The sequence below is a fragment of the Podarcis bocagei genome (assembly GCF_964188305.1).
Source record: "Podarcis bocagei genome assembly, chromosome: 8".
NCBI lineage: Eukaryota > Metazoa > Chordata > Lepidosauria > Squamata > Lacertidae > Podarcis > Podarcis bocagei.
In genome coordinates this window covers 4,636,078-4,651,710 of record NC_138133.1, presented here as the reverse complement: position 1 = coordinate 4,651,710, position 15,633 = coordinate 4,636,078, and the positions used below count along the sequence as shown (strand labels likewise).

The 15,633-nt window shown below is 45.7% G+C and overlaps 1 protein-coding gene across 4 annotated transcripts in view; it reads left to right on the top strand.

Moving 5' to 3' along the window:
• Positions 1–15,633, top strand: part of NRG2 (neuregulin 2) — a 146,381-nt gene that overhangs the window by 43,448 nt on the left and 87,300 nt on the right. Inside the window, exon 1 of one of the 4 annotated variants that reach the window (XM_081206350.1) lies at positions 10,133–10,323. The exons of the other annotated variants lie outside the window; for them this stretch is intronic. Coding sequence (XP_081062476.1) covers positions 10,236–10,323 — 88 coding nt within the window. The 5' untranslated portion in view covers positions 10,133–10,235. Of the gene's footprint in view, positions 1–10,132; positions 10,324–15,633 lie in introns of those variants that run through there. 4 annotated transcript variants of the gene reach the window in all.

Here is a 15,633-nt window from a genome sequence, read left to right as displayed (position 1 = left end):
AGGTGAACTCCCATGCTGCAAACCTGATCCCTCTGGAGTGGGAGTGGGGAGTGAAACTGTCTAGAAGAGGCAAGTACACACCTCTTGAATTTTTAGGTGCTTAAAAATAAACATCAACTGAAACTCATGCATGCAGTTTCAACTGGATGATGCTTTGTATAGCTCTAGATTGGATTTGAAATCAATAGTGGCTTCTGTTGTTTCATAACATGAGCTTTCAAGAGTATTCTAAGCAAATCCAAAATTTGGCATCTCTGTAGAAAATAATGGTTTCAACAGCACCTGGCACTCCTGTTATCTTCTAGCATCCTGCATTCAAACTGGTAGTATGGCTGTTGATGAAAACCTACAAGCATGATTAAGCACTGAGATAACACTAGCTGCACCATCGGGGGGGGGCAGCTGAGGGGCCAAGCCCCCCCCCATTTTTTCAAGGGTGGGGCAAGGACCCCTAATATCCTGCGGCCTGTGGCAGGCCTTCCCACTGCCCCATTGGGCCAACCTGTGGCAATGGCAGTCCCCACTGGGCTTTCCCATGGTCATGATGGGCCCTGTCTAGCCTCCCCACAGCTGTGGTGGGTCTCATGGCGTCCTCCAGCCATGTGAGAGCACACACATGCATGCTGCCCCCCCCCCCAAGTTGGGTGGCACCTGGCGCCTGTGGAGAACACAGAACCTGTTAGGCACCCTGCAACTTTTGAAAATCTGCATATAAATGCAAGAATGAAAACTCATTCTGTTTTGTGTGTGCTAACAGAATCATGATCACTAGCACCAATACAAGTCTGCCATGCCTTATAGATTCATTTGAAGGCTACCTTATTTCTCCAAGACCTACAGTGGAGTGCTGGGACCACAACAGGGCAGGGAGGATGTGTTCTTACACCCCTAAGGGCCTTCTGTCAATAGGATGAAATAATGTAATCAAAGCCTGATGGGAAAATTGAGAGCTTTGATAGATTGAAGTCTGTTTGAATCCCTGTTCTCAAACTCGCATCACACCAGTCTAAATCTCTGCAGGGCCCTTTGCGAGGTGACTTAGCCCTGCCTTAAAACATGCTTGACACATCCTGCCCAAACGGCATGGTATTTAGAAAGGGAAAACAGAGACCTAAAAGCACTTTCAGGTCCAAGTGAAGCACAATTAAGGTGTAAAAGGGCCTGCCTGTTAAGTTCCTCTGCCACCCACACATAAATAGCTCCAGGAGCATTTGGTCACATAACCACTAGGTTTGCAAAGGCCAGTTCTCATGTAGGAACATGCAGAAGAATTTGCATGAGGAAATTAGGCAACAAGCGATGAGAATCACCTTTGTTTTCCTGCTGCTGCTGCTAAAGTCTGCCCTGTACTTCTACTCTAAGCCCTGCCAACTGTCCATTATGTGGAGCATCCATAGTGAAGACAGAGATACAGAGAAGGCAGAGGAGACCGAACTTAAGAAAACACCTCTTTCTGACAGATTCACACTCAAATAAAGAGGGATGGCAAATACAAACAGCAGTGCAAAAAGAAAAACTAACTGCTAAAATAGTAAAGGTTCTATGCATAGGAGCCAACTCCTAGGGGCTGAGGTTCAGCCCCCCCAATGAAATACTTGAGAGGGCTGCCCCCCCAAGGTTGTTGGGCATTGCCACTCAAATTGCATGTGCTGCATCTCATGATCAATTAGGCGGGGCGGGGCTTACCTGCCCCCCTATTTTATTCAAGTTTCAATGCAAATGGATGGTGAAGTTTGAGTACAAAATCCTAAATCAAATGCTGACACTAGAGCTGTTCTCATCTTCCTGCATGCTTGGGACCTTTATCTGTAAAAATGTGTATGCAGTTTTTTGCAAAGTGGATCCCAATGACTGAAAACAGCTGCACAGATCTGAACCATTGTTACACTCACAGTTTGCTTAACTGTGCAACTGTGCAGCTTGCACACTTGAGTCACTCCTATTTCTTTCTATGCCATTGATAATCTTCACAGACCTACTTTGAGATGCCTATCTGTAATTTATAATCTGTGACTTTCACTTCAAGACTGGAATTTCATTGATATCTGCAGCACCCGGTTACTGATTTTAGTCTGCACTGAATAGGAGACAAAGCAACCAAGAGTTTTGCAAGCTGCAACTTGTCTGATTCCCCAGCAGTGAGAGTTTTGTTATGAATGAACTGCATGTAATTGAATGGTACAGGATCATTAATTAGGTGTTGGTGCTAAATAATGAAACTACTTGAAAGATCCCAAGGGGCACATGGGCAATAGTCCTTAGCCTTTCCAGTACGTACAAGAGAAAGCAACAGAGTCAAATTTATATAAAATAACATGGTCTCATGACGCATGGCTGTAAAAGTTTTTTGCAGATAAAGTCACTCAGATTCAGAAAGACTCCACTTTGGCAGCAAGGCTGGGGTGGAAGAGTGCTAGAGTCCTGTCTGGTCAAGTTGCATGGGATCAATTCCAATCTGTTACCTCCGAGGATGTGGACAGGCTGATTGGACGAGTGAAACCGACCACTTGTCTCCTTGATCCTTACCCATCCTGGCTCATAAAAGGGAGCTGGGAAGGGCTGGGCAATGGGCTCTGCAGGGTGGTGAATGTTTCTCTCTGTGCGGGAGTCTTCCCAGACCCACTTAAAGAAGTGGTTATTAAACTGCTTCTTAAAAAACCCCATCTTTGGACCCGGCCAATATGGCCAGCTATTGCCCAGTCCCAAATCTTCCATTCTTGGACAAGATGATTGAGCGGGTGGTTGCTAAACAACTTCAGGCACACCTGGACGATGCAGACCATTTGGATCCTTTCCATTCGGGATTCAGGCCTCATCATGGACTGAGAGTGCCTTGGTCGCGCTGGTGGATGATCTCCGGTGGGCTAGGAACAGAGGTGAGAGTTGTTTCCTAGTTCTGCTGGATCTCTCACTGGCCTTTGATACCATTGACCATGACATCCTTCTAGACCATCTAGAGGGGCTGGGAGCTGGGGGCACTGTTATGCAGTGACTCTGTTCCTTCTTCCTGGGCTGTGCCCAGAAAGTGGTGGGGGGGATGAGTGTTCAGACCCCTGGGCTCTCACCTGTGGGGTGCCTCAGGGTTCCGTCCTTTCCCCAATGCTTTTCAACATCTACATGAAGCCACTGGGAGAGATCATCAGGGGGTTTGGGCTGGGCGTTCAACAGTATGCGGATAATTCCCAGTTCTACATCTCCTTCAAATCAGAACCAATGAGGGCAGTGAAGGTCCTGTGTGAGTGTTTGGAGGATGGATGGAGACTAACAGATTGAGGTCAAATCCTGACTAGACAGAAGTACTGTTTTGGGGGGACAGGGGGCAGGTGGGTGTGGAGGACTCCCTGGTTCTAAATGGGGTAACTGTGCCCCTGAAGGACCAGGTGCACAGCCTGGGAGTCATTTTGGACCCACAGCTGTCCATGGAGGCGCAGGTCAATTCTGTGTCCAGGGCAGCTGTCTACCAACTCCATCTGCTATGTGGCTGAGACCCTACCTGCCTATCACCAGAATGGTGCATGCTCTGGTTATCTCCCGCTTGGACTACTGCAATGTCATCTGTGTGGGGCTATCTTTGAAGGTGACTCAGAAACTACAGCTAATTCAGAATGTGGCAGCTAGACTCAGGGGCGCCGACTTATAAAAAATATTGGGGGGGCCCATACCGGGGTCCTGCCCCGGGAAGTTTTCTAAATTTTAGATGAAAATTAGATGAAAAGCTGCAGTTTGGGGAGCGGAGGAAAAGAGGCGGCGTCTGTGGGCGTCCTTGTTCAAAACTGGTTCCCTCTGGCCATTTGTCTACACCCTACCATTCAGTTACGAGCTCCCCTTCCTAAGCCACCCTTGGGGGGTGTCATTCAGTGCCCCCCATTTCCCTCCTGCCTTGTCCCCCCCTTCCCCAGAGTCCACGGGTGGAGGGCGACAGGAGACCCCTTAAGGGTAGGGCGAGGTGGAGGGGGCTCGTGCCCCTCTTTTCTCCCATGGGGGGGGGAGAGATGCTTTTGCCCAGCCCTCCTCGCCTCCCTCTTTCCGTGGCTGACTAGGCCGCGTCTCGGGCTCACCTCCGTCCTGCCTGCTCGCGGCTCCGCCTGGCCGAGGGATCTTCCGCTCGCCCCTCTCCGAGAGAGAGAGAGAGAGAACATAAAACGTATAAGGTATATCTATATCTATATATGGCTGCTGTTCCCTTCATCCCTCCTTTTGGTTCCTCAGCATCAGCGGTCGCCGAGAAGGCGCTGGTGGAGGAGCGAAGTGCCCGTGTAGACGGGCCTGGGCCTAGGCTGAAGCGCCTGCGCGCCCCTCCGAGCGGCGGGGGGCGCTGGGGGCCGGCCCGGGGTGGGTTCTCCGGGCGGAGACAGGGCGAGGTGCGTAGGTCGCCACGTCGGCAGGCGCTGAAGGAGCAGCTTCCACAGCAACGCGAGGGGAGCCCGAGTTCGCTCCGCGGTGGGGGAAGACGCTGCTGCTGCCGCCGCCGGCTTACTACCGTAATAATTATTTGTTTTAACTCATTACTGAATGTATTTTAAAAGGTAACTATCGTCAAACAAGGAAAATAAAAAAATACCAACATAATTTTGTGATTTTACAAAGCATAATATAACTAATAATTTTCTTAAATTATTGGGGGGGCAGAGCCCCCCCAAACGAATTTTTGAGGGGGCTCGGGCCCCCTCAGGCCCCATGGAGTCGGCGCCTATGGCTAGACTGGTGACTGGGAGTGGCCACTGGGACCATATAACATCGATCCTAAAGGATCCTCACTGGCTCCCAGACTTTTAGAAGACATCTGAAGGCAGGCCTTCATTGGGAGGTTAAAATATACTCGGAGTCCTGTAGTGATTTCATGCTCTTTATTGCAGCTTGTAAAACAGTGAATGAATTGCCCCCCTCCCCCAACCTCAGGCTTTTATATACATTATTTACACAATGAGTCCTGTCTGGTTGGCTGATTCTGCTTCCCTCTTGGAGCCTGATTGGTCTTTTCCTGCAGGCCAATCAGTTGTTGCATTCTACGATCCTACTTGCCTATTGTTCTAGGATCCAAGCTTAGTACATAACAGAGGTCTTTAATGCTTGGTGTTTTTATTATGTTTTTTTAATATGCTATAAGCTGCCCAGAGTGGCTGGGGAAACCCAGCCAGATAGGCAGGGTATAAATAATACAATTATTATTATTACATGACTCATGATACTGGTGAACAAATTCTTCACCAGATTTGCATTAAAATGCAAAGGGAGTCAGGGATGCTGTAAATGTGTATAACCTGCACAGTAGAATGCACGTGTGTATTGTATACATATTGCAGCTCGGGTGAATTAGATTGAAAGAATAAGTTTCTGGAGTTCAAAGGCTTTATTCATGCAGGAACTGTTTATAGAATGAGTGGAGATGAGAGAAAGATATTGCCAGTATCTTGTCTGGAAAGAACACTGAAAAAATGGCTCCGCTTTTAGGGGTGGAGTTAAGTTAGACAAAGCAAAGACTACAAGCAAGTGCTGGCTAGATTGCTAGATAAGCAGTGTCCTCTTGCGGTTTAAATTAATTCATGCATGAACTACAAACTCAGATGAAAGAAATGCATTTACTTTACTCCAACATATGTAAGCTATTGGGAGACTGTTTTTGCATTTTCAAGATACAGCATGCAGCCACATGCAAATGTACAAAACCATTTTGACTAGAGGCTGCAGTAGGAGAGAAGCAGCATCTGTGGCATGGTGTACCTTTCACTCGCTGAGACTGATGTGTCACCTGCAAACCTCTTCTGGATAGATAGCCTTCTCATAGGTATCCATGCTGTGAAGGTCCAGATTGGACAACTGCCGTGCATTGTATGTGGGACTGCCTCTAAAATTGCCAGGAAACTGCAGTTTCCCCCCAAATTCAGCTGTGATTAAGTGGGACTGATCAACAGGAATATATTATACTAGTTCTTCAACAGCTATGTTGGCTGCTGCGCCATTTCTGAGAAAATTTTAAATTGCTGGTGTTTGCCTTCAAAGCCCTGCATAGTTTGAGACTCAGGTATTGTTTATTTATTTATTAAATTTCTTTACTGCCCTTCATCTGAGCATCATAGGGTGGTTTACAGCATCCTTCAGGTATCTGCTCCCACCTGACAGGGCCCATTGCAGCCGCAGGAGGGCTCAACAAGGCCCACTGTGGGCTTGAGATGGCATCCCTTCAGAAGATTATCCTTGCCAAGGCAAGCTGTGTGAGAGGCAGGAGTGGCTAAGAGTCCACTGCAACAGCTGAAAGCTTGTTCACATCTCCTAGCACTGCAGAGTCTCAAGTGATCAGCAACAGACACTAAATTCCTACCTAGAATTTTAGAATTCCTACTCCCCTAATACAGACCTGGAAGTCGATGGAAAGGTGGTCAGGAGCTATTCAGGCTTTTTCAGAACTCAGAAAAGCACATACAGTAGAGGCATACTTTATCTCACCTGGCAAAGGTGCAGCTTGGATACATAAGGTGAGAGGAGACAAACCTGACTAACAGAATATGTTGAGGAAACCCACCCTTTGTCGAGGGGGAAAGGTTCTTTGAAGTAGAAAGGTGTCACAACCCTATCTTGGTGAAAGATCAATCTTTTGAAATTCCAGTTCTAACAATGAATTAAGTTAATTTGCTGCTTAACCCGGAGGGGGGTCAGGGAGGGATGGGCTGGTTGAGCATTATTCACACCATCAGCAAATATTGCCATGGATACTGAGTCAGATGCCTGGAAGGAAAGCTTCTACTTGGTTATAAGCAAAAGTATAGAATAGGCGATACTAATTTCAGTTGATGTTGAGGAAAGATAGTGTACAGTGCATTTACTATGGCAGGTTCAGAATGCTTATCCTTGCCTTATTAATCCAAGGAGAAAACCCACACAGACAGGGCAGGTTTGGGTTTTTTAAAATAGGCGCAGTGGTTTTGGCAAAGGGGCCCTATTCCAACAATTACTAGCTATCATGTCTAGCCAGAATTTACACTGACATGTGCTGACGGATTTTGTAGCAGAAGGCAAATTCATATGGTTTGGGCACCAGGTACCTTAAGGATGACTTTCTCCCAAATGAACCTGCCTGCCAGGTGAAGTCATTATTAGCTGAGGGCAGCCTTGCTTTGGGACATGTTACCGGACCCAAAGGACTGGCTGGTAGTGGTGGTGGAGGTGGAAGCTTCAAGTTGGCGGGGCTGCTCAGGGCAGCATTGACAGCAGCAGCAGTCCAGTCCCAGGCAGAAGGCCCTCTTAGAGCAGTGGTGGCAGCTGTCAGCATCAGAAGCCACTGCAGGTCATTAAGGGTGTATGGGACATGTGGAGAGGTGTGATGGGTGGTGGATGGATGGATGGATGGATGGGAGGTCAATGTTCTCTAGAATGTCTTCTAATGCTTAACACTATGCACAGCTTAATATATCTGCAGGAAATTACCTATGTGCACACCCCTAAATTGAACACCCTACCTCCACCTGGAGATCCACTAGCCAGATACAGCAGTGTCGCTCCATATTTAATACTTCGGGGAACTAGTAAGATCAAAATGTTGATAATATTGTAATGCAGGAAATGTATACAGTTCACCACTCTCCTCCGCGATGGACCACCCATCCCTGGAGATGGATAGATCCACATGGTTTCCAGAACTCGTTAGTGGGTTTTGTAGAAGATCAAGGCAACAGCTCTGTCGCTGCTCTAGTGGTGGTTTGGAACAGGAGGAGGACTAGGGTAATTGAGGGGATCATTTGATGGTGTCCTCTTCTTCCACCTCAAGGACTGTTCCAAAATGTCTCCCCCCAGTTTGCCCTGAGGCAGGGAAAGCTGTGTTGGTTGACCTTGCTTACGAAGTATGGTGAGTTTGGGAAGCTTCCTTCTTTGGAGGGGAGGGTGGGCAATGTACTTAGCCAGCCCCATCAGCCAGTAAGAGCATGAGCTCTGCTGGCAGGGACATGACTAAGCAGGAGCTGCCCCCAAAATGCTCCACAAAGCGCATAATTATAACGTTTGGAGTCTGGGAATTAGTTTTGACCCAGCCCTGGGTTTTTTGTTTTGTTTTGTTTTTTACAAGCATGTTGCTGCACTGGGAGCTTTCTGTCAGTTTCACTTGCTGTGCAGGACCTGCCCCTTCCTGAACACAGAGGACCTTACAATGCCACCGCATGCTTTCATAACCTCCAGGCTTGATTATTATAATGCACTCTACAGCCAGCTGTCCTTGAAACTTCCCTTCGTGCAAATGCTGCTGCACACCTTATGGATGAGAGCCATCACAAACACATTCAGCTGGTTGTGTTCCAACAGCACTTACTGCATACAAATTGGATTTGATTCAAGGTGCTGATGCTCACCTATCTCTGGGTGATGCCTCTAGATTGTTCCCCTGTCAATCCCTCCTTCCCCAGGCCCTGCTTTGAATGCCAGCTTTACTCAGTGAGATGCAGGCTTTGGGGCTGTGCACATGGTCCTGTTTACTCTGCACCCAGTGCACTCCCACCACAGGTGAGTCGCAATCCTGCAATGTAGTTTCTTAAGAAATACTGTGTTTTGATGCCAATTTCCTCCAACCAGTTTTGATCTGATTTGGAAACGTAAGCTATAGGAAGACATCCATGCCCCCTCTCTGGTATGGACAGACTGTGGGAAACTCAGAAACAAATCAAGCTGTATTGGCGTGTACAGCAATGTGCAAATGTGATTTGAGACGCAGAGCAGGGTGGGGTGAATGACTTTCCTGCATTTTAAGCTGGTAAGGGGTACACTGCCTTTGAGTCAACTTCCCCAGGCTGTGGGGTGAAGGGCCCACAGAGCTTCACAATTTCCCATCACTACAGACCTTCCAGATGGGGTGCAAAAGACATCGCTTCTTTGGGGCATTCAGGTCAGCTGGATAGTTTGCCTTTTCAGCGCTGTTTTTAAATTATTATTTTTTTTGTATCTGTTAAATTCATTTTGCCTTTTTCATGCTGCCTGAAAAAGGCAAACAAATTATTTGAATTATAAATGACGAACTGGAATATCAAGTGGCTGTATTTTCTGCAAGGGAACCCTTAGTACAGTATCGATAAGGAGGGGCAAAGTTTTGCATCTGGTGCTGTGGAGAGTGGCTGTGAAATAGCGCCATTTTCTTTTTCCAGTTTGGCACCATTTCCTGGTTTGCTTTGGGCTAGGGAGACCATATGTGCTACTTTGCAGGTAACAGCCGCCAATTTGAAAGGCTGTCAGAGAAAAAGACCCCTGTTTGTAGGGCTGTCTGCTCCAGGTCTGGTTTGAAGCGAAAGAAGCCTGGGCTGGGCTCGAAGGTTCCTTTCCACAGTTAGCACCTCTCCAGAGGACTGAGAAGGGGCAAAGGCCACTTTGCCATAGCCTTCCCACTACAGTGACATGTATGCATTGAAATTACTGTATTCAGAATCTTAATTAATTATAATAAATTATACCTATACATACACATTTGCACCTCCAAATCTGTGTACTTTTTCACTATGTGTAAGTGGCCTCTTTATGTTAGGGGCCAGTAAATGAGACACTCTTAGATTACGCAGAGAAAAGTTGATCACTTGAGGGAAAATGCCTGGGAGAAGAACCAAGAATGCGTTAAAAGGAAAGGCTGTTGTGGGAAATGTCTTCCTGCACCGAGGGCCCCCATTTTGGGAGAGGCCATTCAGAAATGTAATTGCTTCAGTGCACTTCCTATATCACCTGTGGGTCTTGTGTATATCATCCTATGGCATACAGGCCATAGAAAGAGCATAGCATAGAGGGGAGCCTTGAGTTCTCGCCGCTTCCCCTATCACACCTGCAGTATTTAAAGTGAGCCGCTCTCGACACAGGAAGAGTTCCGACAGTGCTGGCCACCTAATTTCTCCATGCATTTCCCAGGCCCCCCAGGCCATAGAGCCCAGGCCCCATCCCCATGGGATCCTGCGGCCACTTAGGCTTGCTTCATTACTCCATTGTCAGTTCTGCTCTCTGCAAACCTTCGTTCCTTTTCAATTCCTTCACACCCAGCCCTGCCTGCCTGCCTGCGGTCCCTGGCACTTCTGGCAGACAGCTGGGGGATATGAATGGAAATAGTTAAAAACCGCACTTCTCCACCCAGAAGTGGGTGTTGCCTGTGTGAGAAAACAGTATAAGAACAGTAGGAAGTTTCAGCTGGTGAGAAAAACCTTGAAGCAGCACTGCTGGGGCATTTACATCTGGCAGGAATTGCCTTTTCCTTGGGACTGTAAATATACTGCCTGTGCAGGATGTCTGAGAAGAAGAGGAAGGGCAGAGGAAGGGGCAGAAAGAACAAAGAAGGGGGGACAGAGGAAAAAGAAGCAGGCCCCACAGAAGGTACTTTCCATTTTTAGCACATTTTACTGCATCTGAACAAGAGAGCTTCTGAGCTAATGCAAATGTACCAAGATACGGTTTCTGTCTCCTTCAGAAATACATTCCTGAACTATTTAAAAATAGCAACAAGAAACTAATCTCAGCAGGAATCAAGGCAGGGTGTTTTCTGGAAATATCCATGGTCACGACTCATAAAGTGCTGATGTGCTGATTAGAACGTTTCATGCAAATAGGCTTTTTCTTGTGTAACATCCAGAAATTCCCTGGTGTAGCAGCTAAAGAAAAAGAGAGTGTTTTTGAGAGACAGAAGCAGTAACAGACTCAAAGCATTTAGAATTATAGTAAGCACATCATTTGTGAAAACAATTGCATTGACAACAGTAGTTACTTGGGTCCCAAGTAACTACTGTTGTCAATGCAATTGTTTTCACAAATGATGTGCTTACTATAATTCTAAATGCTTTGAGGTAATCATTATAACTCCAGATTGTTCTGATCTGGTAATTTACTGGTGCTGCTATCAGATGTTGACTGTCAATTAGTGGGCTAAAGCGGCAAGAGGTTGTGCGTTCACTGAACGTTTCCAGTGATGCAGAGAGAACAGTTGTGCAGTTTTAATGCTTCCTTTTTTGCCACAAAAAAAGCAGAGCAACAGGTTGTATGGTTCAACAATGCCAGTTTATTTAGAAGGAAAATTTAAATTAGTAAAGATGCAGCAACAAGCCTCTCTCCATCTCTCGCCACACACTTGAGGGATGATTTCTTGAAGCAATGTATCTGTCTGCTGATCTATCAATCTAATCATCTGTCTACACACAGAGAAAACAACAATATTATATTGGAATGGTGAAATAGTTTATTAATCTCCATTGTTGCTATATTTTAAACTTTCCATTCTTACAAATAGTTGCATTTGCAAGCACACATGGTCCTCCCTATTGTATCACAACATCTCTATGGTAGGCTTGGCTGAGAGAGAGTAACTGTCCCGGGATTACTGAGAAGGCTTCATGACTGAGCTGGGGCCATGAAGCAGTCATGCTCCTTGGGGTCTCAAATTTCAACAGCACCTTGTGCGACGAACCCCCTTTTTTCTAGAAGTAAAGTACTGGTTGTGGCACCCCCTGTCTCCCCCACCCCAGGCTTCAGGCTCAGTGTGACTAAACTGGTTGCGCTCCCCAAATCCACCTCTGTACGAAGTTGGATCTTCCTTGTTTTGAGTTCAAGACTGTATCTGCCACACCACACTGCCTCTCTATTTTATATTTCTAAGCTCTCATCAGGTCATGTCTTAGTGAGCCCCTGTATGAGCCCCTTTGCTTTAACTCCCAATGCATAGATGCCTTTAGACGGTTGCTCACGTCCACGTTCCTGCTCTTGTTTCACTGAGGCTGGAGAAGTGTAAGGGCAGTAATAGTAGCCAAATGGCATGTGCTGTAGGAGAATAATAGACACACCACAGCAGCTGTGAGTGTGAAATATGTGAAACCTCCCTCCAGTTCTCAGCCTCCCACCCCCACATGGTGTTCATAAAACATCAAACTTCCAGAGCACTAGATTTTGTGTCATGCACTTCAGAATTCTGGGTGTGAGAATATTATGAATAATCTAAATGCCCTTTAGCAAAGGGAGGTGGTTTTTATTTTTAAAAAAGAGGATCAGTAGCTGTGCTAATGCCTAAAGTGGAGGCAGAGAGCAGACATTTATCAGCTGCAGAGGTGACTGGATTAGATGAAGGGCAGCTTGGCATTCCTTGTCTCCAAAGGAGCTGTGCCTTCCTTGTTCTCTGCAGGCATCAAGAGCAGGATTAGAAGGAAGAGACAACGAAACATCTAACTCTGAGTAAACTAGATATTTTAAAGGTGGGGAGCGCCTTCTTCTTCTTCTTCTTCTTCTTCTTCTTCTTCTTCTTCTTCTTCTTCTTCTTCTTCTTCTTCTTCTTTTAAGGAGAACTACCTTGTTTTGCATTTTTAGAATTCTCAGTCCCCTGGAGTGCGCTGTTGTTTGATGAAAGTCCCTTTGCATGTGGATCATTTGGTAAAAAACAGATTATCTGCATTTATTTCCCTCTCCCCAGCATGAAAATATTTATTTTCCTTGCCAAAGAGTGAACACCTGGAGGAGAGGAGAGTTTGAAGGATGCATATACAGGAGTGCAATAGGCACAAAACGCCAAGCATCCCTGATCAGATATTCACAGAATATTGCCACCTCTAGCCACCAACTAAAGCCACTCCAACCATGATCAATGATCTATAGTCCACTATGGACACGGAACCCCCCACCCAACAGGCCTTGCTTGCAGACAGCCCCCTAAAGAAAGCTACTGATTAGCTGGTCACATGCCAGGCCCTGTCGTCTGCATCTCTGCTTAGGCCATGCTGTCCCGGGACCTATTCATGTCAGTCACAACATCCAGCTCATAAATAGGACTGTTTTTTTCATTTACTTTCAACTTCACCATTTTATGATTTTATGATTCTTTGAACATTCAAAGAGGCCACAAGGCGCTTCTTCTGAGGGCCGCATGCCAGTGGAGGGTAGCGCTTGTGGGGAAAGTGGGTGGGGCCAGTTGGAAAAGTGGGTGGAGCAATTGCATTTGACGCACATTTCTCTATTCCCATTGATCCCCTGCTGGTGAGGCTCGCTGACCTCCCGGAAAAGCAAAAAAATGACCTTTTCCTGTTAGGCAAAGATCATAAGACGACCTGGATGATCGCCAGATTCTATGTTCAGATCTGTAGGCACAGACCACCCTGCAACCCAAACTAGTTCATTAAGAAAATCCCCAAACTCGGTTCCATGGGTGACTCTGGGTCATCTCTCTGTGGTAGCTTATCTTAAAGTTTTAAGTAACTATACGCTTATCGCATTTATAAATTTTAAATTTATTGTTGTACATTGTTTTAAATGTTTGCTTTCCTTCTGGGATTGTACCCCCCAAGTGTGTTTTATAAGCTGGTCTCCGACCGTAATACATTTATCTATCTATCTATCTATCTATCATCTATCTATCTATCTATCTATCTATCTATCTATCTATCTATCCTCTATCCGGGCATTTTAAGCTTGTGCCAATCAAGGGCACATTCCAGCCAGGCAAAAGCACTCCAGCAGGATGTGAAACAGGGCCAGTGGCCTGGCGAGAAGGTGTGGGTGTGCTGAGCAGAGCCCTGAGGATCGGGTAGAATCTCTGCAACAATTTTACATTTATTTAAGTTTTAAAATAATGGTCACTACCCTTATTTTTTCACTTCATTTGCTTCTAATCTCAGTGATTAAACACACACCCAAACACCAACCATATGTATGTATCTATGTATATGTATATACATCTGAAGTATCTGAAGAAGTGTGCATGCACACGAAAGCTCATACCAAGAACTAACTTAGTTGGTCTTTAAGGTGCTACTGGAAGGAAATTTTTTTATTATGTATATGTATGTTATCTATCTGGTAACTTAGGATAGCACTTCTGATGAAATGGACTCCAGGCCCACACCCTCTCAAATGTCCCTGTTTTCCAGGGACATCCTTGATTTAGAGAAGCCATCTCAGTTTCTGATATCATCCCAGAATGTCCTACTTTTCCTTAGGATATCCAAATTTTCATTGGAGAAATGTTGGAAGGTATGGAATTATGCAACCCCCGAGCAGTCTGAAGGCTGTCCTGTGTAGGGAAGGCCTTTTTTTAAGGTTTACTGTTTTATTATGTTTTTATATATCCTGGAAGCTGCCCAGAGTGGCTGGGGCAACACAGTAAGATATGTCAGGCATAAATAGTAAAATTATCAGTATGGAAAGGGACGCCCCTATTTTCACCAGAGAAATGTATGCAGTCCATGAAAACTTGCCACATAAATGTGTTCGTCTTTAAGGCACCACAAGCTCCGTTATTGTTTTTGTTTGCAGAAGATCTCTCTGGTCCTTTTCAGGGAGAATATCCTTCAGCTCTGGCCTTTGTGTTATGTTGCTAGATTAACCAATGTGGTTTATACAGGTAACATGTTTAGTTCCCATCTTTTATTCTGTCACTTGGAGCAGGGGCCGCTTTTCCCCTCTGGCTGACAGGCACTCATGTTCTCTTCCTTGAGCAAAGCAGGCTTTTGATCTTTTTATGCCTGAAACAAAACTTAAAAATTACATCCTCCTGCTCTGCAGCTTCCTTTTTTTTATGTGGCGCATACATTGTTTCATCATCATGTTATTTCATGGAAATGCTGGTGTAGCCTAATAACTGCTGGCTTTAATTTGAATGCTAGATGTTTAGTGCCTAGGAGCAAAGGTGTTCCATAGTTACTGTTATGTACTGAAGTTCTCACCCTGGGCCAGCAGGGGGATACTGTAGATAGTTATGCAAATGAAGGATCGAAAGTGACGTTCAGTGATTGGATAGTTTTAGAAAGTTGCAACAGTTACGTTGTTCTGGAGCTCTATATAAGCAGGCTGACTGAGCTCCTCAGTTCAGTTCTGTTCTGGCATCTGAATAAAGAAGAGCTGTTTGAAGAATCGCTGTGTCGTCTGATATGTTCACCCACAACTTAACAGTTACTGATAGACTTTTCCTCCATTGATTCCACCAACTCTTTTTGGTCCTTAAGAATAATAAACTCCCAAATGCCTGTTGCTTTCAAGTTTGCCAGAACTTTTCATGTGCCTCATTTTGGAACATTTTGGCTGCCCCTAATAAAGGTGTTTCCTAACCCTTCCAACTGTACAATTCTATTATTATAACTGGGGATTCTGGAGTTTTGGTCATTTTAGTACTTTGTATTGTTTTCCAGCTCTATTATACCCTTTTTGAGAGCAAAACTGTACATAGTGTTATGAGTTTGGGAGTGGGGAGTAGGCAGAGACCCCTCTGAACCCTGGATCCAGCAAGTGTTAAAAGCTCACCAAGCCTTCTAATTCTGGGAACTAGCCATACTAGCTTCCTGGTGAGGGGATGGGGGATTAAGGGGCCTGGTGCGAGACGGCATTAAAACCCCCAAACGGTTTTTTTTCTTCCACAGCCACAGCCTTGGATTCAAGCCAAAGTCAAACATCGCTCTCAGCTTTTATTCTCTTTCTCCAACTTGCCGCTTTACATCTAGGTCACCTCACTGGCCAAACTCAACTCTGCTTTTTTCACTTGAGGGAGGGGACCCAACCCAATTGCCGTCTCGCACCAGGCCCCTTAATCCCCCATCCCCTCACTCTGGTGTGAATTTAACATTTGTAGGAATGTGTATGTTAAATCCACAGCCTGTGGGAATGTAAGAATACAGCCTTGTTTAAACAAGACTGTGGGTGGTGATCTATCTTATGTGG